We start from the raw sequence: 26,433 nt of genomic DNA, 5'->3' as shown, positions 1-26,433 counted from the left end.
AACACATATGGAATCATGTAGTAACCAAAAATATATTTTATATTTGAGATTCTTCAAAGTAGCCACCCTTTGCCTTGATGACAGCTTTGCACACTTTTGTCATGATCTCAACCAGCTTCATGAGGTAACCACCTGGAATGCATTTAAAGGAACAGGCGTGCCTTGTTAAAAGTTAATTTGTGGAATTAATTTTCTTGATGCGTTTGAGTCAATCGGTTGTGTTATGACAAAGGCGGGGTGGTAACAAAATATAGCCCTATTTGGTAAAAGACCAAGTCCATATTATGGCAAGAACAGTTCAAATAAGCAAAGAGAAACGACAGTCCATCATTACTTTAAGACATGAAGGTTAGGCAATCTGGAAGAAATCAATAACTTTCAAGGTTTCTTCAAGTGCAGTGACAAAAACCATCAAGCACTATGATGAAACTGGGTCTCGTGAGGACCACCACAGGAAAGGAAGACCCAGAGTTACTTCTGCTGCAGAGGATACGTTAATTAGAGTTAACTGCACCTCAGATTGCCGCCCAAGTAAATGCTTAGCGGAGTTCAAGTAACAGACACATCTCAACATCAACTGTTCAGAGGAGACTGCGTGAATTAGGCCTTCATGGTCTAATTGCTTCAAAGAAACCACTACAAAGAACACCAATAATAAGAAGAGAATTGATTGGGCCAAGAAACACAAGCAATGGACAATAGACCAGTGGAAATCTGTCCTTTGGTCTGATCTGACCTTTGTCCAAATTTGAGATTTTTGGTTCCAACTGCCGTGTCTTTGTGTATACAGAGTAGGTGAACAGATGATCTCTGCATGTATGGTCCCACCGTTAAGCATGGAGGTGTGATGGTGTTGGGGTACTTTGATGCTAACAGTGTCAGTGGTTTATTTTGAATTCAAGGCACACTTAACCAGCATAGGTACCACAGCATCGATACGCCATCCCATCTGGTTTACGCTTAGTGGGACTATCATTTTCCAATTGAGCTGGTTTGCGATGAGTTGGACCTCAGATTGAAGGAAAAGCAGCATATGTGGGAACTGCTTCAAGACTGCTGAAAAAGCATTCCAGGTGAAGCTGGTTGAGAGAATGCCAAGAGTGTGGAAAGCTGTCATCAAGGCAAAGCATGGCTACTTTGAAGAATCTCAAATATAAAATATATTTTGATTAACCCTTTTTTGGTTATTACATGATTCTATATGTGTAATTTCATAATTTTGATGTCTTCACTGTTATTCTACAATGTAGAAAATAGTACAAATAAAGAAAACCCCTTGAATGTGTAGGTGTGTCCAAACTTTTGACTGGTACTGTATTTATATAATTGTTTACATGGAATTTAGCATAATGATTATGGCTTCATATGGCAGGAAAAAGCTGTTTTCGGTGTTAGAAAAATGCAACATTCTCCAACTTCTGGACTGGTGGCCTACCTCCCCTCTGGACCACACCCAAGCCATCCTCACATACTTTATACTTTGTGCCCCCTCAGATTTTTGGGGTGCATGATGCCACTTGGTCAATAGCGATTTAATGTTATTTTTTAATCATCATTGCAAGTATTGGCTAAACAGGAGGAACACTTCTGGCTATATGACAGAAACTATAAGGATTATATCATCAAACAAAATGCTAATTGTTTTGTCCCCAATGCAATGTGTTGACTGCATATTGATTGTGCTACTACGGCAATATCCGTTACAACAGACAGAGAAGGTTGTAGCCTTCACAATATTTTTGGAACGTTCGTTTAAATCGCAGCTGTTCAGAAATATGAGGAAGAGACATAGGATTCATCATCATATCGATCAAATTGGTTGATGGTTCAGAAGAGTGTGAGTAAAGAGATTTCCGTACGTTTCCAGAGGGGCGGTGGCGAAAACCCCCTTTTTCGTAACATTAGCCTTTTCCCAATGCTAAACTGCCTGAGTAAGACATCTTAATTTATCCATCATCGTTGGTGTGGCCCATATACTGCCGTACAGAGGAAAGTACAGGCGCGAGACCAATTGATGCAGTTAAATCATCGTTGGAACACCCATTGTAGGACTTTTATTTTGAAAAAGTGCCGGAAACGCTATCTCTCGTCTTTAAACTCGTGTTTTCGTCACTGTACTGAACGGACTCATCAACAGAGGTAGATTACTTTTTATATAAACCAACATTATGCCCAAACGTTGATGATTGGCTTTTCATGTAGCTCTTGTTGAAGGGAAGGTCATCTCTTTGCATTTTGAATTCAGCACTAACTATAGGCTACTGTAGTCGCGTGCTTGCACAATTCAACTTTCACCTACTTTCATCTCTTCAAGCTCGTCGACTGCTTGACAACTACAATTAAGGAAGAACATAAATTCAGTTTAAACATATGTGTTTCCTCCATCATGGATAAAGCAATGCAATAACTAAGGTAGCCGATTAAATCAAATCAAATGTATTTATATAGCCCTTCGAACATCAGCTGATATCTCAAAGTGCTGTACAGAAACCCAGCCTAAAACCCCAAACAGCAAGCAATGCAGGTGTTGAAGCACGTTGGCCAGGAAAAACTCCCTAGAAAGGCCATAACCTAGGAAGAACCCTAGAGAGGAACCAGGCTATGAGGGGTAGGGCGCAGAGTTTTAAAACTCAACTCCAGGATTTATGATGGAGTTGAGCGGTGACTAGTGTTTTTATCAAAAACTCCTGATTTCAGCATTCAAAGAATAGGCTGCAATTACACAAGTCACCGCTCAACTCCATCGTAAATCCTGGAGTTGAGTGTAGTCTGCTATTACTAAGGGAGCTTGTAAGTAAGATGTTCAGTTGTGTTTTTGCATCCTGAATATGTGAGCCTACTGTATGTGTGTGCATTGAGAAATATTCTTTCTTTCCAGGTAATGCTGCGGTGTCTTGTTAGCAGGTGCCTTTTGACCAATCCCGTCGCCTGTCAGACAAGAAAGATGTCAGGAGGCAGTCTTGCTGGGTCTCAAAGCAGTCTTGCAGGGAAGGTTGCCATAGTCACTGCCTCCACAGATGGGTAAGTAATGGCTGTACCAGCTGTTTTGCTGGGGTTATATTTCATTTGTTTATAGTGAATTGCTCTCCTGCTCTATGTTCCTTATAGTGATTTCTGACCACTTGACCTGACCTGGAAATTATATCTGGACAATTAGTTAGCCTATATTGTGTAACTAGGGTCTCTAAGGTATATCTACAGTATAGGGCCCAGAGATTTCCCTGGTTAGGTCATCCTGGCAGGAAAACTCTGGGCCCTACAGTATGTAATGCAAAATATACATATTTCTCCTACTGACTGGGACTTGTGGCATCTCTTCCAGAATCGGTTTGGCTGCAGCCCAGGCTCTGGGGCAGAGAGGGGCTCACGTTGTGGTGAGTAGCAGACGGCAGTCAAACGTCGACAAGGCCGTGGCACTACTGCAGAGTGAGAAGATACAAGTGACCGCGACGACTTGCAACGTTGGGAATAGTGAAGACAGAGCTAGACTTGTTGACATGGTAAAGAAAACCTCCATACAGTTTGGTCCCATTCTAACGGTTGCATCCAGAGTAAACATCAATTGATAATTCTGGCTTGGCCTTATACAGGTCGATTTAACACATGATCACAGGCATCAGTCATAAGCCTAAACTGAATTTCAGTGTTGTTATTTTCTGTTTTGATGTTTAGACAGTGGAACAGTGTGGTGGTGTGGACATCTTTGTTTCGAACGCTGCAGTCAACCCTTTCTTTGGGAACATTATGGACTCGACAGAAGCAGTCTGGGATAAGGTGTGTGCCTCGCATCCCTATTATCTAGGTCAGTGTTTTTTCATCTTGTTCCTGGCTCACGTCGTGGTGAGTAGCAGACGCCAGTCAAACGTCGACAAGGCCGTGGCACTACTGCAGAGTTGATGATTTGAATCAGGTTTGTAGTGCTAAGGCAAACACAAAAATGTGAACCCCTTTGTGTCCCCAGGACCAGGATGAAGAAACACTCATTTGGCCTCCCGGGTGGCGCAGTGGTTAAGGGTGCTGTACTGCAGCGCCAGCTGTGCCATCAGAGTCCCTGGGTTCGCGCCCAGGCTCTGTCGTAACCGGCCGCGACCGGGAGGTCCGTGGGGCGACGCACAATTGGCCTAGCGTCGTCCGGGTTAGGGAGGGCTTGGTCGGTAGGGATGTCCTTGTCTCATCGCGCACCAGCGACTCCTGTGGCGGGCCGGGCGCTAACCAAGGTTGCCAGGTGCACGGTGTATCCTCCGACACATTGGTGCGGCTGGCTTCCGGGTTGGATGCGCGCTGTGTTAAGAAGCAGTGCGGCTGGTTGGGTTGTTTATCGGAGGACGCATGACTTTCAACCTTCGTCTCTCCCGAGCCAGTACGGGAGTTGTAGCTACTACAACAATTGGATACCATGAAATTGGGGAGAAAAAGGGGTGAAAAAAAAGAAACACATTTAAATAACCAAACACAAAATGCATCAAATAACCATACATTTAGGAAGATATAGTTTCACTTAGTCTGAGAAGGATGATAGCATATGAGAAAAGTGGTATTTGTAAAAAAAAAAAAAAAAGTGTTGCGATATCAGCTGATTTTTATATTGTGCACTTCACACAGATCCTGGATGTGAATGTAAAGTCGGCCTTTCTTATGACCCAACTGGTGGTGCCTCATATGGAGAAGAGGGGGTAAGAGAGAGAACGAGGAATAGAAAGTTAGGCAAGTGTTTTGTGAGCTATAACATATCTGTTTTCCAGGGGTGGGAGTGTTGTGTTTGTGTCCTCTGTCGCTGGGTACCAGCCTATGCAGGTAAGTTCTTCTGATTTGACCTCTAAATTCCTCTTGGTTTGATCATTAGATCAATTTGCATTGTTATGGAGAATTCTTACTTTCTTTGACCTCCCCACCACCAGGCACTGGGCCCTTACAGCGTGAGTAAGACAGCTCTGTTGGGACTAACCAGAGCCCTGGCCCCTGAACTGGCCCAGAGCCACATCCGGGTCAACTGTGTGGCCCCTGGTGTCATTAAGACCCCCTTCAGCCAAGCAGTGAGGACCCCCTCCCTTTCTATTCTGTCATCTTTACCTGTGTACCCTTTTCACTTCACCTACCCTCCTTACCCTCACTGATCTTCCTGTCACACCTTTTATCCTTTGTTTCCCTCTATAATTCATACAGAGAAGGGAGTTTTGACGATTCTGTGTTCTCAGTTGTGGCAGGACGAAGACGTTGTGGACGAGTTCAAGAAGCAGCTTAGCATTAAAAGGTTGCCTTCAACTTCATACTTGGTTGTATCATTTAGGGTACATTCTTACCCTCGAGTGTTATTGTTTTTGTGATGTGTGGCCACAAGTGCCTCATTGTGACTGAATTGGGAGAAGTTGTGACATGGTCTGTGTTTGATTATTGATTTATTTTAGTGGCGTACACCATGAAGTAATCTGACACTATTCATCAAGTACAAAATGAAATGCATAATCGTAGCATGTACAACTGCCACCTTGTCACATAAGGTTATTTCATACAACAACAAAAATACATCCATTCTTGTAATATTCTCCCAGGTTTGGAAAGCCAGAGGAGATCGGTGGAGTAATCGCCTTCCTGTGCTCTAAGGATGCGTCTTACATCACTGGAGAGACGATCACTGTGACTGGAGGGATGAGCTGCAGACTGTGAGGCTGATTGACTGGAAAGTGTTAATAGAATCTGGCAACACTGACTGACACTCAACGGAAACTATGCTTTTGTAATATAATGGACTGTAAGACAGGAAGATTCACTATACATTTCAGTAATTTCTTTCTCTCAAAATCAAATGACACGAAGCCAGGAAGCGATGGGGAAGTGGACAGTCGCCACCACTGATATTCTTTCTGGGTATGTTTTCCAGTGGGCACTATACAGTTCAGTCAATTAACAAATAAACGGCATGTTTTTTTGCTAAGCTTTTAAAGCTCCGTCACAGCACATTGTAAGCATTTGAGCTCACAAGCAGCGTCCAAACTCAGGCCAGTTTATACCTACATTGCCTTAATAAAAAGGACTACACTGCTATTCATGTTTTGGATTATTGTACTTCATTAATAGAACTACATGGTAATTAGCGAAACCAAGAGAAGTGTGTATAAAAGACAGCCGAAACAGTTTAATACTTTAGTTTACACAGTAATAAAAATACATTGAATGTGAAAAAGGTATTACTTTACTTGGCAGATGCTTAATTTACATTTAATTCATGACAATCTTTAATGACATTATAGCTTAAACAGTTATTAGAATACAGTTACGAAAAGTCTTGACAAGATACAAAAGTACACATTAAAACCCCACTCATTTACAGAGAATTGACAATACTTGATTGTAAAAATATGTTAAATATTTTCTCCAAGTTATCACAACCAGGCATCAGAATCTGAAGATATTGAGCTGAAATAATCAGTTGAACTCTTGACAATTACTTAAATTGTCAGCCAATATGAGAAAGCTCTTGCCTCAGTTATCGCAGCCATCAACGTCTGAAGATATAAGTATGACCCCTAAAAGAAAATGTGTTGGGACATCTGAACTCCTGACAATGACAGCACACAGGCTGTAAGTATTGGTGACATAGGTTAATCCTCTTGATTTCAAAATAAAAGTCACAGGTTTTTAAATAATGCTTATTGCAGTGAGTCAGCTACAAAGAATCCTAAAACTGCCAATCATTCACTTTTACAACCATGGTTGTGTTCAGTTGGCCAAACTGTAGCAAAATGTTTTTGCAGTAAGAAACATGTTCCTATTGGAAAAGTTCAGATGGTACCCTTCCTGTTTCAAAATTCATATTTTGCTCCCCATGGATGGTGAAAGGATTTTGCCGTACGTCTGTGAATTATTGAGTGTGTCATCTGTGTCCGTTGCCGGGAAACAGCAGGTCGGGCCAGGCTGGGCTTCCAGAACTCCCTGAGGGTGGGTACATAGGTGTCGTGCTTGGTCCTATAGTAGCGCTTCCTAAACAGCTAGAAGAGACAGAGCACATTAGAAAGACAAGGTAGTAGTCCATTTTATTATCCCACAATGTGTAATTTGTTTGTGGTCATTTTAAAAAGACATGCCAAACATGATAGTACCAGTAGGGTCTCCGTAAGGAGGAAACATTTTGAAACAGAAATAGAACCTTTACTTTTTTTGTGGTCTTCTGATGCAAAATGTTTTGTTACGATGTAACCTACTGAACACGAGGGGGGGGAACTAAAGGTGCATCTCGATATTCTAAAGTAACTTCAACAGGATCAATTCTTACCCTGCCTTTGAAATTCTTTGTCGCCTCATCCTCTGAATCTCCTATGATGTCATCATTGTCACTGGTTACTGGTGAGGTCAGTATTTCTAGATGGAAAAACATAAATCTAAGAGTGTTACTAGGTTACCATTGCACTGTAAACTAATTCATAAACAGTACAATGAGTTCATTCTCACAGAAATGATCAAACATTTATTATCTTTTAGGGGGTGGGGAGATTACCTGTGCTTCTCATTTGAGGCAGAGGAACAATGGAGGGAGAGATGACTGAAGGAAGCAAACAGTTCCTGAAAAATGGGAGGTGTAACAATGAGTAAATGTCATACATTTCTGTTCGTATTGATAATCTTTTTACAATATAAATCGTTATGGCTCTAGTTTTAAGTATTAGTACTAGTAGTATTTTACTAGTTTAGTTGCCAGATCTGTTTGTGCTTTAATCAATTCCACAATTGTTTGTCGATCATTCCATCTATGATATGACAATGAACAACAGCGGAGTTGGCTAAAGAAACCACAGCCAGATCTGGCAACCAGGCTAGCATTAAAAAAAAAGTAGTCTTGGTTGTTTAATTAATCAGCACCAGACTCTTACTCTTTGTCAGCTGATGCTGGAAGCACCACATCTAGTGTCAACGAGCTGTCATTCAACTTCCGTTGCTGGGTCGAAGGAAGCCGACGCACAGTTATCGTCAGCCTCTTGTTCTGTCCCCATGGAGATCTACCTGCTGTTGGTGTCTCGTTGCTGCAAGGACTGTGAGGTTGTGACCTCACATGTGCAATGATGTCCGTGGAAGTCAGTCGGGGGATGAGCACTCTGGGTTGGTTAAGCAGACAGGATTTGATGTAAGAGCAGAGGTGCTGGTCTTCCGGAACCTTGAGGCCTGCAATCCCCAACTGATCCAAACAGTCCCTTTGAAGGTCCCTCTCAGTCTCTTCTTCTGTATCACTTGTCAAATCCTTCTCTTCACTCCTCCTCTTCCTCCCTCTTCTCACGACTATCACCTCCTCGTCCTCTTCAGATTCCACCTCAGTATATTTTGACCTTGCCGTTGACTCGGCTTTCTTCTCCACTTCTCTTGAATCCGATTGGATAGTAACGTCTTCCTTGCAAGTTCTTGTCCTGTTATTGGCTGAAGCCATGACTGGCAGATCTTCGCTGCAAATCCCACCTATCACAGGCGTGATGGGCGATGACCTGTTTTGTGTCTGTCTGTGATTGGTCAATGGGGTTAAAGACTGAGGGTTTGGGGTGGAAACAAAGGCAGGCTTAGATCCTGATTGTTCGCTTTGCTGAGCTCTTCCAGAGGGAGGGAGAGATAGGGATGAGAGTATGGAGTCTCCCATACAGGGAGGAAGAGAAGCTGAAAGGAGATAACAGACTGATGAGGTTAGCTGATACATTAAACACCTAACCAGGTGTTGTGAGATATGGCTGGTGACGCCAACGTAGTCGGCCTGGAACGCGCCCTATGTAGACCCACCTGCCAAATCCAGGTGACCCAGGCAGATCTGGTGCTGGAGCAGGGTCCTCAGGAGCTGTGGTTGGGAGGCAGCCTTCGCACACTCCTCTAGGACAGGAGGGGCAGCAGTGAGCCAGGACACCGTCTGAGCCAGGTTAGGCACGGGGAGAAGTTGATTCAGTCTGAGCAGGAACTCCCACAGCAGTTTCTCCAGTTCCTGGTCAAACTGAGGGCCATACTCTGAAGGAAACTCCTCCTGAAGGGAAGACGAGAGAAGAGTAAGGTGGGGGGAGAGAGAAAGGGACAAACGAGAGCGTGAGAAAAAAAAATAGGGGGAGAGAAAAAGGGAGACAAACAAAGAGAGCGAGAAGGGGGGGGGGGGGGGGGGGGGGCAGTTCCTAATTTGATGGTCTCTCAATAAGAGCTGTTCATTTAAACATTGATACATTGCATCTGGGAGGAGGCAGTTTCACCATGTAGAACAGTGCTCTCTCTGTGGGGTCTCTCAGGAGGACTTCCACCAGGCCATGCAAGTTGGTGACTGCGGTCTCAATCTTCAAATCCTTCTTCTGCAACATAGGCATGCAAAAACATAACTTACAGCAAACATACTGTATTTCTCACAAAATGATTGGGGAAAATGTGTTAAGGTGATAAAGGCCCATTCAAATACCACACTTGTGGTACAGAGAATTGCTGACTTAGAGGGGTCAGTATTTGACTGTCACTCACCAGTGCAGAGGAAGGAGTGAGGGCACGGATCCTGTCCAGCTGGGGAAGGATAACCGCTGGATCTGGTGGGTCCAGGCCATGACACACTTCTAAGATCAGCTATAAACAACCAGAGCTGTGAAAATTAGGGACTAAACAGAGATAGACAACAGCTCATACAGTGGAAGCACATACTGTATACATACAAAGTTGTATTCATTAGGACACACCATAGTAAAAGAAAACAAAATTGAGTCTCTTATTGGACAAGTTGAGATAGTCCCACAATGTTTGTTTGTTTTCTTCCATTAGGTGCCAAATTAATACAACCCTTTGCCACTACAACATAACTGTCCCAAAAGTCTCACCCACCCGTGCTCTCAGCCCCAGAGCCAGCTTGGCCTGGTGTCTAGATGTGAGCAAGCCAGGGACTGTCTCACAGGTTGATGTCACAAACTCCTCCAGCGTCCCATAATGCATCACATCGCGTTCCTTTATCACCTTCCACATGGCGGCAGAGACCAGCCGGAGAGGAGGGGCTAGGAGGCGTAAGGAAGATAAGGGGAGGGAGATGTCTGAGGGGGAAAGGGAGTAATGAGTGACTGGCTGTTCTTTAAGTAATTCCTTGATTACTGAGCAGAACTTCTTATTTTAGTTCAAATGTGTTCGATATGATATCAATGGCTCATTGTTACAATTGTTTATTGGAATTACAATTCTACTCAAAAACAACATATTACTGACAACTTCCTACCAGAGTAACCACACAAATATCAATACAAACAATATTGGGCAAAATGATACAAATGTAAAACAGTTGTTTAGTAACCATTTACTACGTTAGCCAAGCTAACGTTGATGACACCAGAATTTATTGACTAGGTTGTAAAACTGTCTGGCAACTGTCAATGTCACTGATTTTACACTGACTAGCGGTCTTGTTTTACGAGACTAATTACTACTAGTATAAGAGATGGTTGAACAAGCTAGTATGGCAACCACCGCGGGGTTTGGATTGTTCTGAACTGATTCAAGTAATTTAGCCTGCCACGGCAGTTAGTTATGCCGTGTCTTCACTGTCAATGGTTGCTAACTACTGCTACTAGTTCACTAGTGTCAATGCAAAGAGAAAACAGTTAGAAACCAAATATAATCAAAGGTAATTACCCATTTCAGATAACTTCTTAGTTGCCATATCGTCCAGTCCGAATTTAGGCAAAGTTAGCTCGATTTCTATAGCTGGGATAGTTAACGTTGTATGCTAACTAACAAAGTGCTTATTCTGAGATTGCTGGATATTGTTAACGACGAGGTTACAACAGTGACTAACTAGCTATACAAACTGAAAATATGCAACTCTTGAAGTTCTGTATCTACTACACTGACTTTGAAAGTTTGGACATTTTAAGAAGAAAAACAATGTGTTCTTTTATATCTCAATCACCATGTCTTCTCCCGCCTTGTCCAGGATACTTTCCTTTCAGGATGTGACGTAATGTGATGGCTCTCGCAGTAGTAATGCCGCGTTCAAAACAACTGGGAACTTAATTCCATTTAAATTGAAGGGGATTTATTGGCATGGTAAACATATGTTTACATTGCCATAACAAGTGAAATAGAGAATAAACTAAAGTGAAATGAACAATAACAAATTAACAGTAAACATTACACTCACAAAAGTTCCAAAAATAATAAAGATTTCAAACGTCATATGTCTGTATACAGTGTTGTAATTATGTGCAAATAATTAAAGTGCAAAAGGGAAAATAAATAAACATAAATATAGGTTGTATTTACAATGGTGTTTGTTCTTTAACTGTGATTGCACATTGTGGTATTTCACCCAATAGATATGGGAGTTTATCAAAATTGGAATTTCTTTCAAATTCTTTGTGGGTCTGTAAAATCTGAGTGAAATATTTGTCTCTAATTTGGTCATATATTTGGCAGGAGGTTAGGAAGTGCAGCTCAGTTTCCACCTCATTTGTGGGCAGTGTGCACATAGCCTGTCTTCTCTTCTCTCTTCAGATAACTTCTTAGTTGCCATATCGTCCCGTCCGAATTTAGGTAACGTTAGCAAGATTTCTATACTTAGCTAGGATAGCTAAGCAAGGCTATACTCACTGAGTCTGTACATAGTCAAAGATTTCCCTAACAGTCACAGTGGTCAGGTATTCTGCCACTGTGTATGTTTAGGGCCAAATAGCATTCTAGTTTGCTCAGTTTTTTTGCTGTAAATTCTTTCCAATGTGTCAATTAATTATCTTTTTGTTTTCTCATGATTTGGTTGGGTCTAATTGTGTTGCTGTCTTGGGGCTCTGTGGGGTCTGTTTGTGTTTGTGAACAGAGCCCCAGGACCAGCTTGCTTAGGGGACTCTTCTCCAGGTTCATCTGTCTGTAGGTGATAGCTTTGTTATGGAAGGTTTGGTTATCGCTTAATTTTAGGTGGTTGTAGAATTTAACGTCTGCCTAATTCTGCTCTTCATGCATTATTTGGTGTTTTACGTTGTACACTGAGGATATTTTTGCAGAATTTTGCATGCAGAGTCTCAATTTGGTTTTTCTCCCATTTTGTGAATTATTGGTTGGTGAGCACACCCCAGACCTCACAACCACAAAGCGTTCTATAACTGATTCAAGTATTTTTAGCCAGATCCTAATTGGTATGTCAAATGTTGTTTTTTAATGCATAGAACGCCCTTCTTGCCTTGTCTCTCAGATCGTTCACAGCTTTGTGGAAGTTACCTGTGGCGCTGATGTTTAGGCCGAGGTATGTATAGTTTTTTGTTTGTTTTAGGGCAACTGTGTCTGGATGGAATTTATATTAGTGGTCCTGGCTACTGGACATTTTTTGGAACACCATTATTTTTGTCTTACTGAGATTTACTGTCAGGGCCCAGGTCTGACAGAATCTGTGCAGAAGATCTAGGTGCTGCTGTAGGCCCTCCTGAATGGGGTACAGAAGCACCAGATCATCAGCAAACAGCAGACATTTGACTTCAGATTTGAGTTGGGTGAGGCCGGGTGCTGCAGACTATTCTAATCAAATCAAATCAAATTTCATTTGTCACATGTGCTGAATACAAAAGGTTAACCAATAATACAGTTTTAAGAAAAACAAGTGTTAAGTAAAAAATATAAATAACAAATAATTAAAGACCAGCAGTAAAATAACAGTACCGAGGCTATATACAGGGGGTTTCGGTACAGAGTCAATGTGCGGGGGCACAGGTTAGTCGAGGTAATTGAGGTAATATGTACATGTAGGTAGAGTTAAAGTGACTATGCATAGATAATAACCAGAGAGTAGCAGCAGCGTAAAGAGGGGGTGGGGGGACAATGCAAATAGTCTGGGTAGACATTTGATTAGCTGTTCAGGAGTCTTATGGCTTGGGGTAGAAAATGTTAGATTCTATGGATTCTTCAAATACATTGAGCTGATTTCCTTCTTTTTCCAAAGTGCATTTCTGTATTGTTTTAGTGATTCACCATAGTGAAGGCGTAGGCTCAGGTTTGCTGGTTCTATGTTTTTAGTTGGATAGGTTTCTCAATTTCTTTCTTAGGTTTATGTATTCTTCATCAAACCATTTGTCATTGTTGTTAATTTTCTTAGGTTGTCTGCTTGAAATGTTTAGATTTGCTAGGGAAGCCGAGAGGTCAAATATACTGTTTAGGTTTTCTACAGCTAAGTTTACACCTTCACTATTACAGTGGAACGTTTTATCCAGGAAGTTGTCTAAAAGGGATTGAATTTGTTGTTGCCTAATTGTTTTTTGGTAGATTTCCACACTATTTTCCTTCCAGCTATAGCATTTATTAATATTATTCTATTCCTTTTGCTTTGATGCCTCATGATTGTTCAAGTAGTGTGTTATTTTACTGTGATCTGATAGGAGTGTCAGTGGACTGACTGAACACTCTAAGAGACTCTTGGTTGAGGTCAGTGATAAAGTAGTCTACAGTGCTACTGCCAAGAGATGAGCTACAGGTGTACCTACCATAGGAGTCCCCTCGAAGCCTACCAATGACTATGTACATACCCAGCGTCCGACAGAGCTGCAGGAGTTGTGACTCGTTTTTGTTGGTTATGTTGTCGTAGTTGTGTCTATGGGGGCATATGGCGGAGGGAATGCTGTGACCTCTAGGTAGGTGTTTGTCCCCCTTTGTGGTGAGGGTGTTGGGATCTTGTCCAGTTCTGGCATTTAGGTCGACACAGTACATGTCCCTGAGCCTGGAAATTGTTGATCTCCCCCTCTAGGATGGAGAAGCTGTCATCGTTAAAGTATGGGGATTCTTTGGGGGGATATAGGTAACACACAAGGACATTTTTCTCTGTTGAGATCATTTCCTTATTAATTTCTAGCCAGATGTAACATTTTCCTGTTTTGACTAATTCAATAGAGCGGGTTAGGACTGCTCTATACCACATTTGCATACCCCCTGAGTCTCTTCCCTGTTTCACACCTGGTAGTTTGGTGAATGGAACTACCAGCTCTCTGTAACCTAAGAGGGCAACCAGTGAGTCTGTCTCCTTTATACCATGTTTCTTGTAGGATGACAATGTCTGTATTTCCAATTTATTTGATGAAGTCTGGGTTCCTGCTCTTTAGGCCAAAAGCAGATGACCTCACACCTTGTATATTCCAGGAAGAGATAGTAAAAGCTTTCTGTTCCATAGTGTCTAGTGTTGTTTTGTGTGGTTTAGGCCCGGACCATCACAGTAGGTGTGATCAGAGCTTGTTGAGCATCTGATACTTCTTAGGTCACAGGATGGGGCTTGGCTGGGTGTATTAGTGTGGGTTGGACATGTTGCTCTGCTCACGGCCTGGGCATATGTCCTGCTGTCATGTTGAGGTCCTTGCCGCAGGGGGGCATGGGGTGGGCAGAAGGGGCATAGGTCTGATATGGGGGGCCTACATAGGGTGTGGCCGCAGGGGTGGGGGGCATGGGGTGGGCAGAAGTTGCATAGGTCTGATATGGGGGAGGCCTATATAGGGTGTGGCCAGGGTTTGCTTGGGGTGGTCTTAGCTGGTTGGGGTGTGGCTGGTGATGCTGTGGTCTGGCTGTAGCTCCTCTTGGCATGGGTTTTCTCGGTGCAGGTTCTTCTGGAGGGGTCTTTCAGGACTGGGAGGGTATCTCGCTGGTCTGGGTGTAGAGTCCATTGTTCTGTTGCTCCTGTCTGAGGTGCTGGGGTTACGGTTGAGGGTGACGTCCTACCGGGTCCTGGCAAACGTTGGGATTGCTGCCTTGTAGAGGTGGACCTGGTCGTAAAGGCTTTTCAATTCCAGGGTGGAGTGGTGGGCCAGGTAGACATTAGGTTTTGAGGCACAGTCTCGCAAAATGCTAGCATTCACCCACTGTATGGTGGCAGAGTGAAAGTATTTTCGTGGTATCAGGGTGGAGACAACCACTTGTGCGTTGGGGAAAGTGGAAGAAGCTTTTTCAATCACTCCCTTGAGTGCTGTTGCCACCCTTTCCTGCTGGGCCCTCAGGTCATTTGTGCCCATGTGAATCTTGATGTGGCTGGGGGACCCTGGTGTCTCTTCTGACAACAGCTCCAGGGCATGCCTAGTGTTTGGGCACCAGAGTTTAGCCACTTTGTGTCGTCCTTCAGTTCCATGTGTGCCTCTTTAAGTTCTCCCACCTCAGTCCGTAGAGCAGCCAGCTCTCTCAGACAGCCGTCCATCTCTACCTTCTGCCCTCCGGGTCTTGTTGGGGGGGGGGGTGTTGTTGCGCTGGCCTGCTTCGTAGGCTTGTTCTGTCTGGATTGTGTGGACTAGCTCTCTGAGATCCACCATGTCTCTCTCCAGCTCTGTGAATGTATCCCTCTCAATGATGGAGGAGCAGTGCAGTTGTGGACCTGGGTGTGTTCAGTGCTGGAGGGGGGGGGGGGGGGGGGGGGGGACTATCCTCGTCTGCAGGACAGTTTGAAGAGGTGTGATAAGGCTCACTCAGGATGGGGGAGTCGTCACAGTGTGAGAGCTTTTCCTGGGCCAATACCTTCTCTCTTTACATTGGGGTAGTTCTAATTAGCACTGTGCCATGACAGGGGAAGGTTTGCTTATATTCCCCTCTTTGTAGCAGTCAGCAAATAGTGTCTCTGGATTGTCTTTGAGGAGTTTTTTTTTGTAGTTATTCCTTGCAGGGTTATTTTTAATATCCATGGGGTACTGTATTGATCTCTGGACAGGGATAAGCCATTGGGGCTTCTAAAGCCTCTGCGTTTGAAACTCTACTGCTATTATTGGGCTCAAGTGTTCACACTTCTGACTTCACACTGTTCTGTCTGTCCTAGCAGCTTGGTAGCTTAGTATGCTTATTTACTTAGCTTTATATAACACAATTACCTAGAGATGATTGTCTTTTACTTTTGGGCTTCAGAAGTAGCTTCAGACTGAATTTTGTGTTGGAACGTCATCTGAACGGAAATCTCTGACTTCCAACTTCAGTGCGTTCAAAATAACAGGGAACTCAGAAGAAATTAGCTCTGACTGGGAAAATCAATATTTATTTTAAATATGTATTTAACTACGCAAGTCATTAAGAACAAATTCATATTTCCAATGACGGCCTACACCGGCCAAACCCGGACGACGCTGGGCCAATTGTGCACCGCCCTATGGGACTCCCAATCACAGCCGGTTGTGATACAGCCTGGATTCGAACCAGGGTGTCTGTAGTGACTCCTCTAGCACTGAGACGCAGTGCCTTAGACTGCTGCGCCACTCTGCCATCCAACTCAAGTCTCGTTTTTGAGCTCAGACTTTCCAGCCTGACGATTTTTTGACGTCAATATTTGACCTATTTTTTTCAGAGTTCCCAGTTGTTTTGAACCAGACATAAGGAACGCCATTTGAGTATTTTTCCATGTTCAAAACAACTGGGAACTCAGAAAAATACGAGGTCAAATCATGACGCAAAGTCAGAGCTCTAAAAAGAGGCCAGAGTTTCCGAGTTGGATAACTAACAGTTCAAATCCATTGCCCCTGTGGGAGTTCACAGTTGTTTTGAACACACTGGGGTCGAAAACCAGAGATTTCCGAGTTCACAGTTGTTATGAAAGCGGTAAAAGTAACTTTATCACGCAATCAATGACCCCGAAGAATCGTTTGATCAGTGGTAGGCTTGATTACCAACAACGACGAGACGGCCTACAGGGAGGAGGTGAGGGCCCTCGGAGTGTGGTGTCAGGAAAATAACCTCACACTCAACGTCAACAAAACAAAGGAGATGATCGTGGACTTCAGGAAACAGCAGAGGGAGCACCCCCCCTATCCACATCGACGGGACAGTAGTGGAGAGGGTAGTAAGTTTTAAGTTCCTCGGCGTAGCGCCTCTTCAACATCAGGAGGCGGAAGAAATGCGGATTGTCACCAAAAGCACTCACAAAATGTTACAGATGCACAATCGAGAGCATCCTGCCGGGCTGTATCACCGCCTGGTACGGCAACTGCTCCGCCCACAACCGTAAGGCTCTCCAGAGGGTAGTGAGGTCTGCACAACGCATCACCGGGGGCAAACTACCTGCCCTCCAGGACACCTACACCACCCGATGTCACAGAAAGGCCATAAAGATCATCAAGGACAACAACCACCCGAGCCACTGCCTGTTCACCCAGCTATCATCCAGAAGGCGAGGTCAGTACAGGTGCATCAAAGCAGGGGCCGAGACTGAAAAACAGCTTCTATCTCAAGGCCATCAGACTGTTAAACAGCCACCACTAACATTGAGTGGCTGATGCCAACATACTGACTCAACTCCAGCCACTTTAATAATGCCACTTAATATAATGTTTACATACCCTACATGACTCATCTCATGTGTATATACTCTACTCGATACCTTCTACTGCATCTTGCCTATGCCGTTCTGTACCATCAATCATTCATATATTTTTATGTACATATTCTTCATTCCTTTACACTTGTGTGTATATAAGGTAGTTGTTGTGAAATTGTTATTTTAGATTACTCGTTGGTTATTACTGCATTGTCGGAACGAGAAGCACAAGCATTTCGCTACACTCGCATTAACATCTGCTAACCATGTGTATGTGAAAAATCCAATTTGATCAAGACGTTTTTCAAACCGTGTGCTACCGAAAAAGAGATCCCACTGATTTCGCTATGGTTCCGGTGATTTCTTCGATTCCAAGTTAGTTTCAAACACCGATCTCTAGTTGATACCATACTTACGATGTAGTTAGGATTTTTGTTCATTGAACGGTATCTCGAAACAGTGCAGCACTATGATTTGATTGATATTATGGAGAAAAAAAACGTTTATATGAACGCTGATTTTCATTGCTGACCAGCAGGTGTCCCATATCTACATTGTGTTAATCTCCGAGTAATGAACCGTTTCTCCGCTTTTCGGCACAGTTTGTTGAAGCCCCAAAGGTTTTAGAAAGCCACCGTTTCACATTACTAGTGACGTATGCTCTTCATTAGTATTATCGCAACTTCACTGAAAGGGTAGAAAACTGCTGAAAGGTAAAACGTTTTACAAATATGGAATTGAATGCCATGGCACAGTAAATGATATATAGTCAATGTTATCATCTCTCTCACGCACGCACACAGAGAGACAACTTTGCCCTATGCGTCTGTATCTGATTCATCGTCATAGGTCACTCACGGCAAAGTCCATCCAAAATAAATTGGTGAGTCAGACACGCAGAAATCGAGAGGCCACAGCAACAGGAGGAAAAACATAAAAAGAGAGAGGAAGATAAAAAAGTGGGATATGGAGACGACGTCATCACTAATAAAGTAAGTACAGTTGCTTCCTCCTAATTTACCACATTTTGGGTTGCAACAGCTCATTCTCAAGAGTATTTACGATAGAAAATATCTCTTTGGATTTTCACTTGTTCAATCAATTGTTATATTTTGAGATTCTGATTTGGTAAGCACGCTATTGTATAATACTATATCACTCACCGTTGGCTACTTGTTTAGGTGTGGGTTGTTGAAGGACCAGGGTAGGGATCATCAACTATAATGAACAAAAATATTTTTTATTTAACCAGTTAAACGAGTTGAGAACAAGTAATCATTTACAACTGCGACCTGGCCAAGATAAAGCAAATCAGTGCGACACAAACAGAGTTACACGTGGAATAAACAAGCGTAGTCAATAACACAATGGAATAAAGAAAGTCTATATACAGTGTGTGCAAATGGCGTGCCGCAGTGTTTCGAGATACCGTTCCGATTCACTTTCCATGAACAAAAATATAAACACAACATGCAAAAATGTCAAAGATTTTACGGAGTTAAAGTTCATATGAGGAAATCAGTCAATTGAAAAATGTATCAGGCCCTAATCTATGGATTTCACATGACTGGGAATACAGATTCATCTGTTGGTCAAAGATACCTTACAAAAAATGGGCCTTACAATGCGCCTCAGGATCTCGTCACGTTATTTCTGTGTATTCAAATTGTAGCTTATATGCCTGCCCATGCCACAACCCCACCTCTATCATGGGGCACTGTTCACAACGTTGACATCAGCAAACAGTTCACCCACATGTCTCCATACATGTAGTCTGCTGTTGTGAGACCAGTTGGAAGTAATGTCAAATTCTCTAAAACAACATTGAAGGTGGCTTATGGTAGAGAACTGAACATTCAATTCTCTGGCAACAGCTTTGGTGGACATTCCTGCAGTCAGCATGCCAATTGCACGCTCCCTCAACTTGAGACATCTGTAGCATTGTGTTGTGACAAAACTGCACACATTTTAGAGTGGCCTTGCACCTGTGTAATGATCATGCTGTTTAATCAGCTTCTTGATATGCCACACCTGTCAGGTGGATGGATTATCTTGGCAAAGGAGAAATGCTCACTAACAGGGATGTAAACAAATTTGTGCACAAAATTAGAGAGAAATAAGCTTTTTGTGCGTATGGAACATCTCTGGAATATTTTATTTAAGCTCATGCAACATGGGACCAACGGTTTACATGTTGCGTTTATATTTGTGTTCAGTGCAGATTCAGCCGTGGGCCAATTTGTTCTGGTGCAGGTGGTTGGGGGGCCGGGACATAATACAAAATGTAGACTGCAAATTGAACCCAAGAAGCCTGAAGTTATATATTTGACTATAACATAATCATTTCAAACCTTGATTACATTTGGGAACATTGTCCTGCGTCGGATGCCGGCTTTCGGATGGGTTGTTAAAATGGGTGTGCCCTGACTGTCTGTGGTCATTCCAATTCCCATAGCTCTTGTAAGAGTAGGGTTTGTTCACCCCGTTTTAATGGCTAATTTCACAACTTGGCCAAATTCCTTCATGGCCACCTAATCATCCCCCTCATTCCTAATGGGCATATATCACTCCTCACCTCTCCACGTGATAGCTGATGTGTGGTGAGAGTTCTGGTACAAAAATAGTCGCTGTGCATCACTGAGGTTGGTGCTGCACATTGATGGAGGATGAGGTGAGTTTCCCCCTACTATGTAAATACTTTTGAGTACCTCAGTTGATGGAAAAGTGCTATATAAATCCAATTAAATATTGTTATTTGTATGCAATCACATACAGTATGTCTCTCTATTATGCAATACTTGGGAACAGATTTCCCAATTTAAAGTCACTTGGAGCTGATTTCCTTGTGTTTTAACAGTTTTTATGGCCAACAACGGAAAAATAAATAATTAAATATATATTTTTTTCTTTTTCGGGCCACCAGTTGGGGAACCCTGGCCTAGGAAAAATAAATAATTAAATATATATTTTTTTCTTTTTCGGGCCACCAGTTGGGGAACCCTGGCCTAGGGAGTTGGCAAAAAGGCACAGTGACAACAAACCACTGGAACATTTATATAATTGGGGCCTCTAATTGGAGTTGGACTTATTTCCACACTTTGTCTCACAGACACTGTATTGTCTCTACTACCACATTCATAGACGCTAACTGCTGTAGCGCCTATTGACGATAGTGTGTTCTGACCGGGTGAGTTTAGCTAAATGCCCCAACGCTTGCTGTAAACATGATCACACATCACTTGTGGTACTGTTTTGGAAACATAAGGAAGTATCTATCATGTCGGCGACAAATGTTTTTCAAAAAACAAAAGTTTAAATTACTACACACCTTTTTTATAGGGTTAGTGCTCACAGCCATATCTCCATGTTACAGCGCTTGTGTAGTAGAAGTGTATTTTTTTCGGATGGAAGCACCCATAGCTGTATGGATCTGTGCAAAACTGCTACGGTTACTGCATATTTTATTTATTTGAAGGGTTCTTTCTCGCTGATGAAAGAGCCATATGTTTCGAACCCCCTATCGCAAGCGATGATTATTGACTTTTTCTAACCTTTAAAACACAGCGTCTGGATTGTAGTTCACACGAGCCAGTCGTGGGCGAAGCTAATCGCTTAAACCTGTAAGGAGAAGGCAGAATGCTTCCTAGAGTTTTCGAGAGCTACACTACATGACCAAAAGTATGTGGACACCTGCTTGTCGAACATCTCATTACGAAATCATGGGCATTAATATGGAGTTGGCCAGCCCTTTGCTGCTATAAGAGCCTCCACTCTTCTGGGAAGGCTTTCCACTAGATGTTGGAAAATTGCTACGGGGACTTCATTCCATTCAGCTATGAGCATTAGTGAGGTCGGGCCCTGATGTTGGGCGATTAGGCCTGGCTCGTAGTCGGCGTTCCAATTCATCCCAAAGGTGTTCGATGGGGTTGAGATCAGGGCTCTGTACACTTCCACACCGATCTCGACAAACCGTTTTTATATGGACCTGCTTTGTGCCGGGGCATTGTCATGCTGAAACAGGAAAGGGCCTTCCCCAAACTGTTGCCACAAAATTGGAAGCACAGAATCTTCTAGATTTGTCCGTCAGACTGCCAGATGGCGACGTGGTTCATCACTGGAAGAGAATGCGTTTCCACTGCTCCAAAGTACAATGGTGTCGAGCTTTACACCATTCCAGCCAATACTTGGCATTGTGATCTTAGGCTTGTGTGTGGCTGCTCGGCCATTCTATTACTCTTACTATCTCTCAGTGAAATATTTGTAAACCAAATCAATCTTCCATAGAGCAGTACAAATGTATACACTTGTATCTATGGACTAGGAAGAAGTTGTCCCTAACCACTGATACAGAGTCAGGTTGTACATTCCCTTCATGGTTCAGGTTAGGATTGGTGTGTGTGGTAATCTGATACAAGAATAGGGCAACTTCAAGCCTTCCCCGAGATCTGGTTGCGTGACAATGACCGTAGGTGTTGATAAAACCGCATAAACAGATCTGGGACCAGGCAAGGCAAATTCTACATTAAGCTGGCTGTGTCTGGCCTTGTGAACATCTTCTTACTCCTCTTCCTCCACAGGTCTGTGACCAGGCGGGTGTGGTCGTCGGCCCCTGCCCATCAGAGACCATTCAGGGTGTGTTCCCATGACAGGGGCACCAGGAAGGGCATCACAGCAGGAACCCTGGAGGAGCTGAGAGAGAGGGTGAGAGAGATGGACATGATGAATAAAGAAAGAAAAAAAGGGTTTCCTGTTGTTATAAGGCCATGAGTGACCATGTGACCTGAACAGGAAAAGCTCTGTACTGTAGTTGTATAAGGACAGGTCTGGGATCTGAAGCACTTGCCAGAGAAGAATGTATTTGTGCCTTCAAAATACACTGTGACTGTATGTCCTCTGACTATATCTACCTTTGTTGCTACCCCAGGTGTGCCAGGCCAAGATGCTGTGTTTGTCCAGTCTGGCTGTGGTGCTGGTGTGTGAGGAGGATGGGACAGTGGTGGACTCTGAAGACTTACTGATGTCTTTGCCAGACAACACAGTCCTCATGGCCCTGGAACCTGGACAGACATGGAAAACTCCTCCGGTAGGGGTGTCCTGATCTACACTACCGGTCAAAAGTTTTAGAACAACTACTCATTCAAGGGTTTTTCTTTATTTGTACTATTTTCTACATTGTAGAATAACAGTGAAGACATCAAAACTATGAAATAACACATGGAATCATGTAGTAACCAAAAAAACGTGTTAAACAAATCAAAATATATTTTATATTTGAGATTCTTCAAACAGCCACCCTTTTCCTTGATGACAGCTTTGCACACTCTTGGCATTCTCTCAACCAGCTTCACCTGGAATGCTTTTTCAACAGTCTTGAAGGAATTCCCACATATGCTGAGCACTTGTTGGCTGCTTTTCCTATACTATGCGGTCCGACTCATCCCAAACCATCTCAATTCGGTTGAGGTCGAGGGATTGTGGAGGTCACGTCATCCGATGCAGCACTCCATCACTCTCCTTGGTCAAATAGTCCTTACACAGCCTAGAGGTGTGTTTTGGGTCATTGTCCTGTTGAAAAACAAATGATAGTCCCATTAAGCCCAAACCAGATGGGATGGCGTATCGCTGCATAATGCTGTGGCAGCCATGCTGGTTAAATGTGCCTTGAATTGTAAATAAATCACAGACAGTGTCACCAGAAAAGCACCCACACACCATCACACCTCCTCCTCCATGCTCCACGGTGGGAAATACACATGCGGAGATCATCCGTTCACCCACACCGTGTCCAACAAAGACACGGCGGTTGGAACAAAAAATCTCAAATTTGGACTCCAAACTAAAGGACCATTTTCCACCGGTCTAATGTCCATTGCTTGTGTTTCTTGGCCCAAGTAAGTCTCTTCTTATTATTGGTGTCCTTTAGTAGTGGTTTCTATGCAGCAATCATGAAGGCCTGATTCACACAGTCTCCTTTGAACAGTTGATGTTGAGCTGTATCTGTTACTTGAACTCTGAAGCATTTATTTGGGTTGCAATATCTGAGGCTGGTAACTCAAATGAATTTATCCTCTGCAGCAGAGGTAACTGGGTCTTCCATTCCTGTGGCGGTCCTCATGAGATCTAGTTTCATTATAGCGATTTATTGTTTTTGTGACTGCACTTGAAGAAACTTTAAAAGTTCTTGACATATTCCCTATTGACTGACCTTCATGTCTTAAAGTAATGATGGACTGTCATTCCCCTTTGCTTATTTGAGCTGTTCTTGCCATAATATGGACTTGGACTTTTACCAAATAGGGCTATCTTCTGTATACCACCCCTACCTTGTCACAACACAACTGAATGCATTAAGAAGGAAATAAATTCCACAAATGAACTTTTAACAAGGCACACCTGTTAATTTAAATGCATTCCAGGTGAGTACCTCATGAAGCTGGTTGAGAGAATGCCAAAAGTGTGCAAAGCTGTCATCAAGGCAAAGTGTGGCTATTTGAAGAATCTCAAATATAAAATATATTTGGATTTGTTTAACTTTTTTTGGTTACTACATGATTCCATATGTGTTATTTCATAGTTTTGATCTCTTCACTACTACTTTACAAAGTAGAACATCGTAAAAATGAAGGAAAACCCTTGAATGAGTAGGTGTCCTAAAACTTTTGACTGGTAGTATAGGTATCTCAACTTGAATGTGTTTTGTTAGCACAATATGTCCATGTGTGCAGATGATTAAAGAAAAGTAGGGTTCTGAGTTTTTCTCTCCCACATGACCCGATCAGGAAAATCTTAAAGGCCCAGAGTTTTTCCTGGTTAATAATGTATAATATATGCCATTTAGCAGACACTTTTATCCAAAGCGACTTAGTCATGCGTGCATACATTTTACCTATGGGTGGCCCCAGCGTGAAACAAACAGTAGCAGTGCATGGGTAAAATCACTGGGGAAGCCAAGCCAGAAAAAAGCCATATTACAACCCACGTGTTGTGATAATTGCGTTGTTTGTTCTATAACCTGCTAGTTCATATGCCTCGCGACCGTGATATATAGGCCTGAGGCCTAGACAATACGAATACACAGTGGCAGAATAAATTAAACCACACCTTTTTTGTTTCATCACAAAACCGGAGAGCAACCTCTGTCCGGTGAAGTCCACAAAGCATATTACACATAACAAACAGTTAGGTGACCTACTGTTTGACCTTGCATGGTCAAGCAAGTTTATGTTTCCAACATTTTCAGACTACTAAATATCTATTGATTTAGAACCTCAGAGTTACCACCATTCTAGCACCATTTCAATTTCTACATCATCAAATCATGCTTAGTCTAATACAGTGACAACTGTATTTAGTCCAATCAGCGTAAGCGAAGTATGTGGCTATCCATGGTTCTGATTTGTGTGTGTGTGTGTATGTATCTGTGTGTGCGTTCGTGCAAGTAGAAAAAACATGTTGACTCACCCTACTTGTTGAGAAAGGCCAATGCCATCCTCTTTCATGTTGATGAAATGGTCTATGTCATACAGTACACGCTTGTATTTTTTGTTTTCCTAAGCTACCTGGCTAAAATGCTTGCTGGCTAACCTAACTTCCTTTCATTGGCAATGTTAGCTATTTAACGTTAGCCTTCTACATCTAGCTACATATTGAACTTACATCCTCTCAGGTCAGGGCCCATTGTATACATTTATGGTTGGATCAGAATCGCCATTATAATCATTGGCCAGTACGGAGAATTAAGTAAAACCACAAGTCCAAATCCCTGTCTTCATCCATGGCTAATTTAGGAAAGGGACAATTTTAGCTAGTTAGCCACTGGAGGACAACAACACAACGAGATGCAACAATTAAAGTTGTTTTTGTCAGTGACGGTATTGCTCTCGATGTGATTGGAGTGAAGACAAATCCAAACTGGCTTCCCAAAACATTTTTTTTGTGTGTGCCAGGACCATTCACAGTTGAGTTCACTCGGTTTAGCTCAACGCTGATTGACTATTTTTTAATCAAGGGAGGCCAAACGCTAGCTGGCATCCCTTGCATTCAATGCTACGGGCGGCAACAATCTTATACTCTTTTTGACCTGACAGCATCAGATAGATGGCCTACACATATAGAGACAACCCGCTGTGAGCTCTAAACCAACAATGCTACCGTCTCTTCTGGAGTAGGGTGCTGATCTTGGGTCAGCTTTGCATTTCCCCCACTAACCTGATCCTTAGATCTGTACTTAGGGGAAACTTCACCCTGGAGCGTCTCTCCCTTTCACACCATATCCTATGCTAAACCTACAGGGTACAACGCTCTCTAAAGCCCAAGACCCCACCCAGCCGCGGACAGGAAAGGATATAGCCCGCGTGACCTTTGACCTGTACCGGCAGAACCCCAAGGACGTGTTTGGCTCCCTGAACGTAAAGGGCACCTTCTCAGGCCGGTACTCCGTCAGCGCCGACTTCAAATGTCTGGGGCCCAAGAAAGTCCTCAGGTGAGTAGAGTAGAGTAGAGTAGAACGGGATGGGATGGGAGGAAGTCTTGTCCCTGGTGGAATGTGTCTTTAACAATGGTAATTTATAATACTCTCTTTCCCCATTCTCTCTCTCAGAGAGGCCCTCCGCGTGGCCTCCACTCTCCTCCAGGCAGCAGGTCACATGTTGATCACCTCAGCTAATCTGATCAAGCGGCTCATCGAGGGAGCAGAGTTCTGGCAGCCCCAGAGGGCGGAGGTTGCAGAGTACTGAAACTGAGACAGTTGAGGCTGTAATTAAGGCTTTTGAGGCTAGAATTGAGTATGTACAGGTCCAATCTTAACACGAGCTCAAGTTAGGACATGGCCCTATAAAAGTATTGCTCTAGGATCAATGAAGAAGAGAAGAGATTCGATGTTTATTAAAGCTGAACACAACAACCACACTTGTAGTAATACCAATTGCTGCAGCGCAACATTCCTATTTGTCTGTTGAATTTTAAATACTGTACCATGTGTATGATAGCGTGATGCAAGGTTGTGATGAATCTATGTGTAGAAAGACAATTACTCAAATGGGTGTGTTGTAAAATAGGATGTATCTATTTCTATAAATCTTGGGAATTTCCTATGAAAGTAAGGAATCGAATTTTAAAAAAAAGAGTAGGCATACATTTTTGACTTTCTTTGTAGTTTCTAATCACTGTCTCATCTTGTGTTCAATAAATGCTTTCAGTTGTTACATTCA

General features: G+C 42.9%; 3 protein-coding genes across 8 annotated transcripts; 2 read left to right on the top strand and 1 right to left on the bottom strand.

Annotated features, from left to right (window-relative positions):
• Positions 1 to 2,010: 2,010 nt before the first annotated feature.
• LOC109896965 (dehydrogenase/reductase SDR family member 4-like) lies at positions 2,011 to 6,046 on the top strand. 2 transcript variants are annotated; one of them, XM_020491440.2, is made up of 9 exons: positions 2,011 to 2,139; positions 2,879 to 3,021; positions 3,323 to 3,500; positions 3,673 to 3,774; positions 4,603 to 4,673; positions 4,743 to 4,794; positions 4,899 to 5,033; positions 5,196 to 5,251; positions 5,550 to 6,046. In XM_020491440.2, exons 2-9 carry the CDS (start codon positions 2,882 to 2,884, stop codon positions 5,662 to 5,664), a joined length of 849 nt encoding a protein of 282 aa, XP_020347029.1. In that variant the 5' UTR covers positions 2,011 to 2,139; positions 2,879 to 2,881; the 3' UTR covers positions 5,665 to 6,046. The 2 variants fall into 2 exon arrangements, 1 of the variants encoding a protein (XP_020347029.1); XR_004211044.1 differs by having other exon boundaries at positions 2,107 to 2,139; positions 5,164 to 5,251; positions 5,550 to 6,042.
• tinf2 (TERF1 (TRF1)-interacting nuclear factor 2) lies at positions 5,915 to 18,442 on the bottom strand. 4 transcript variants are annotated; one of them, XM_031832225.1, is made up of 9 exons: positions 10,612 to 10,973; positions 9,817 to 10,019; positions 9,466 to 9,564; positions 9,207 to 9,302; positions 8,755 to 8,989; positions 7,866 to 8,634; positions 7,493 to 7,557; positions 7,271 to 7,356; positions 5,915 to 6,986 (listed from the first exon to the last, which is right to left on the bottom strand). In XM_031832225.1, the coding sequence occupies exons 1-9, from the start codon at positions 10,637 to 10,639 to the stop codon at positions 6,801 to 6,803; spliced, it is 1,767 nt and encodes a 588-aa protein (XP_031688085.1). In that variant the 5' UTR covers positions 10,640 to 10,973; the 3' UTR covers positions 5,915 to 6,800. The 4 variants fall into 4 exon arrangements, with proteins under 4 accessions (XP_031688085.1, XP_031688084.1, XP_031688087.1 ...); XM_031832224.1 differs by lacking the exon at positions 10,612 to 10,973 and adding an exon at positions 18,388 to 18,442 and having other exon boundaries at positions 6,173 to 6,986; XM_031832227.1 differs by lacking the exon at positions 10,612 to 10,973 and adding an exon at positions 18,388 to 18,442 and having other exon boundaries at positions 6,173 to 6,978.
• LOC109896964 (cell death activator CIDE-B) lies at positions 17,608 to 26,433 on the top strand. Of its 2 annotated transcripts, XM_020491439.2 has the most exons (6): positions 17,608 to 17,937; positions 18,074 to 18,216; positions 21,802 to 21,925; positions 22,149 to 22,307; positions 25,516 to 25,706; positions 25,824 to 26,433. In XM_020491439.2, exons 2-6 carry the CDS (start codon positions 18,191 to 18,193, stop codon positions 25,957 to 25,959), a joined length of 636 nt encoding a protein of 211 aa, XP_020347028.1. In that variant the 5' UTR covers positions 17,608 to 17,937; positions 18,074 to 18,190; the 3' UTR covers positions 25,960 to 26,433. The 2 variants fall into 2 exon arrangements, with proteins under 2 accessions (XP_020347028.1, XP_031688090.1); XM_031832230.1 differs by having other exon boundaries at positions 17,759 to 18,216.

This window comes from Oncorhynchus kisutch, linkage group LG9 (assembly GCF_002021735.2).
Source record: "Oncorhynchus kisutch isolate 150728-3 linkage group LG9, Okis_V2, whole genome shotgun sequence".
In the NCBI taxonomy this organism is placed as follows: domain Eukaryota; kingdom Metazoa; phylum Chordata; class Actinopteri; order Salmoniformes; family Salmonidae; genus Oncorhynchus; species Oncorhynchus kisutch.
This window is presented reverse-complemented; position numbering and strand designations above follow the sequence as displayed.

What these genes read in the sequence shown, in the direction of transcription:
- tinf2 (XM_031832224.1), bottom strand. Translation starts at nt 18,439, where the DNA reads ATGATCCCTACCCTGGTCCTTCAACAACCCACACCTAAACAAGTAGCC. An exon ending in CTCTGGGGCTGAGAGCACGG is followed by an intron (nt 9,565 to 9,816) that starts GTGGGTGAGACT and finishes GGTTGTTTATAG; the next exon opens with CTGATCTTAGAAGTGTGTCA. An exon ending in AGAGAGCACTGTTCTACATG is followed by an intron (nt 8,990 to 9,206) that starts GTGAAACTGCCT and finishes TCTTCCCTTCAG; the next exon opens with GAGGAGTTTCCTTCAGAGTA.
- LOC109896964 (XM_020491439.2), top strand. Translation starts at nt 18,191, where the DNA reads ATGGAGACGACGTCATCACTAATAAA. An exon ending in ACGACGTCATCACTAATAAA is followed by an intron (nt 18,217 to 21,801) that starts GTAAGTACAGTT and finishes CTTCCTCCACAG; the next exon opens with GTCTGTGACCAGGCGGGTGT. An exon ending in GGGCCCAAGAAAGTCCTCAG is followed by an intron (nt 25,707 to 25,823) that starts GTGAGTAGAGTA and finishes TCTCTCTCTCAG; the next exon opens with AGAGGCCCTCCGCGTGGCCT.
- LOC109896965 (XM_020491440.2), top strand. Translation starts at nt 2,882, where the DNA reads ATGCTGCGGTGTCTTGTTAGCAGGTGCCTTTTGACCAATCCCGTCGCC. An exon ending in CTGGGTACCAGCCTATGCAG is followed by an intron (nt 4,795 to 4,898) that starts GTAAGTTCTTCT and finishes CCCCACCACCAG; the next exon opens with GCACTGGGCCCTTACAGCGT. An exon ending in AGACCCCCTTCAGCCAAGCA is followed by an intron (nt 5,034 to 5,195) that starts GTGAGGACCCCC and finishes CTGTGTTCTCAG; the next exon opens with TTGTGGCAGGACGAAGACGT.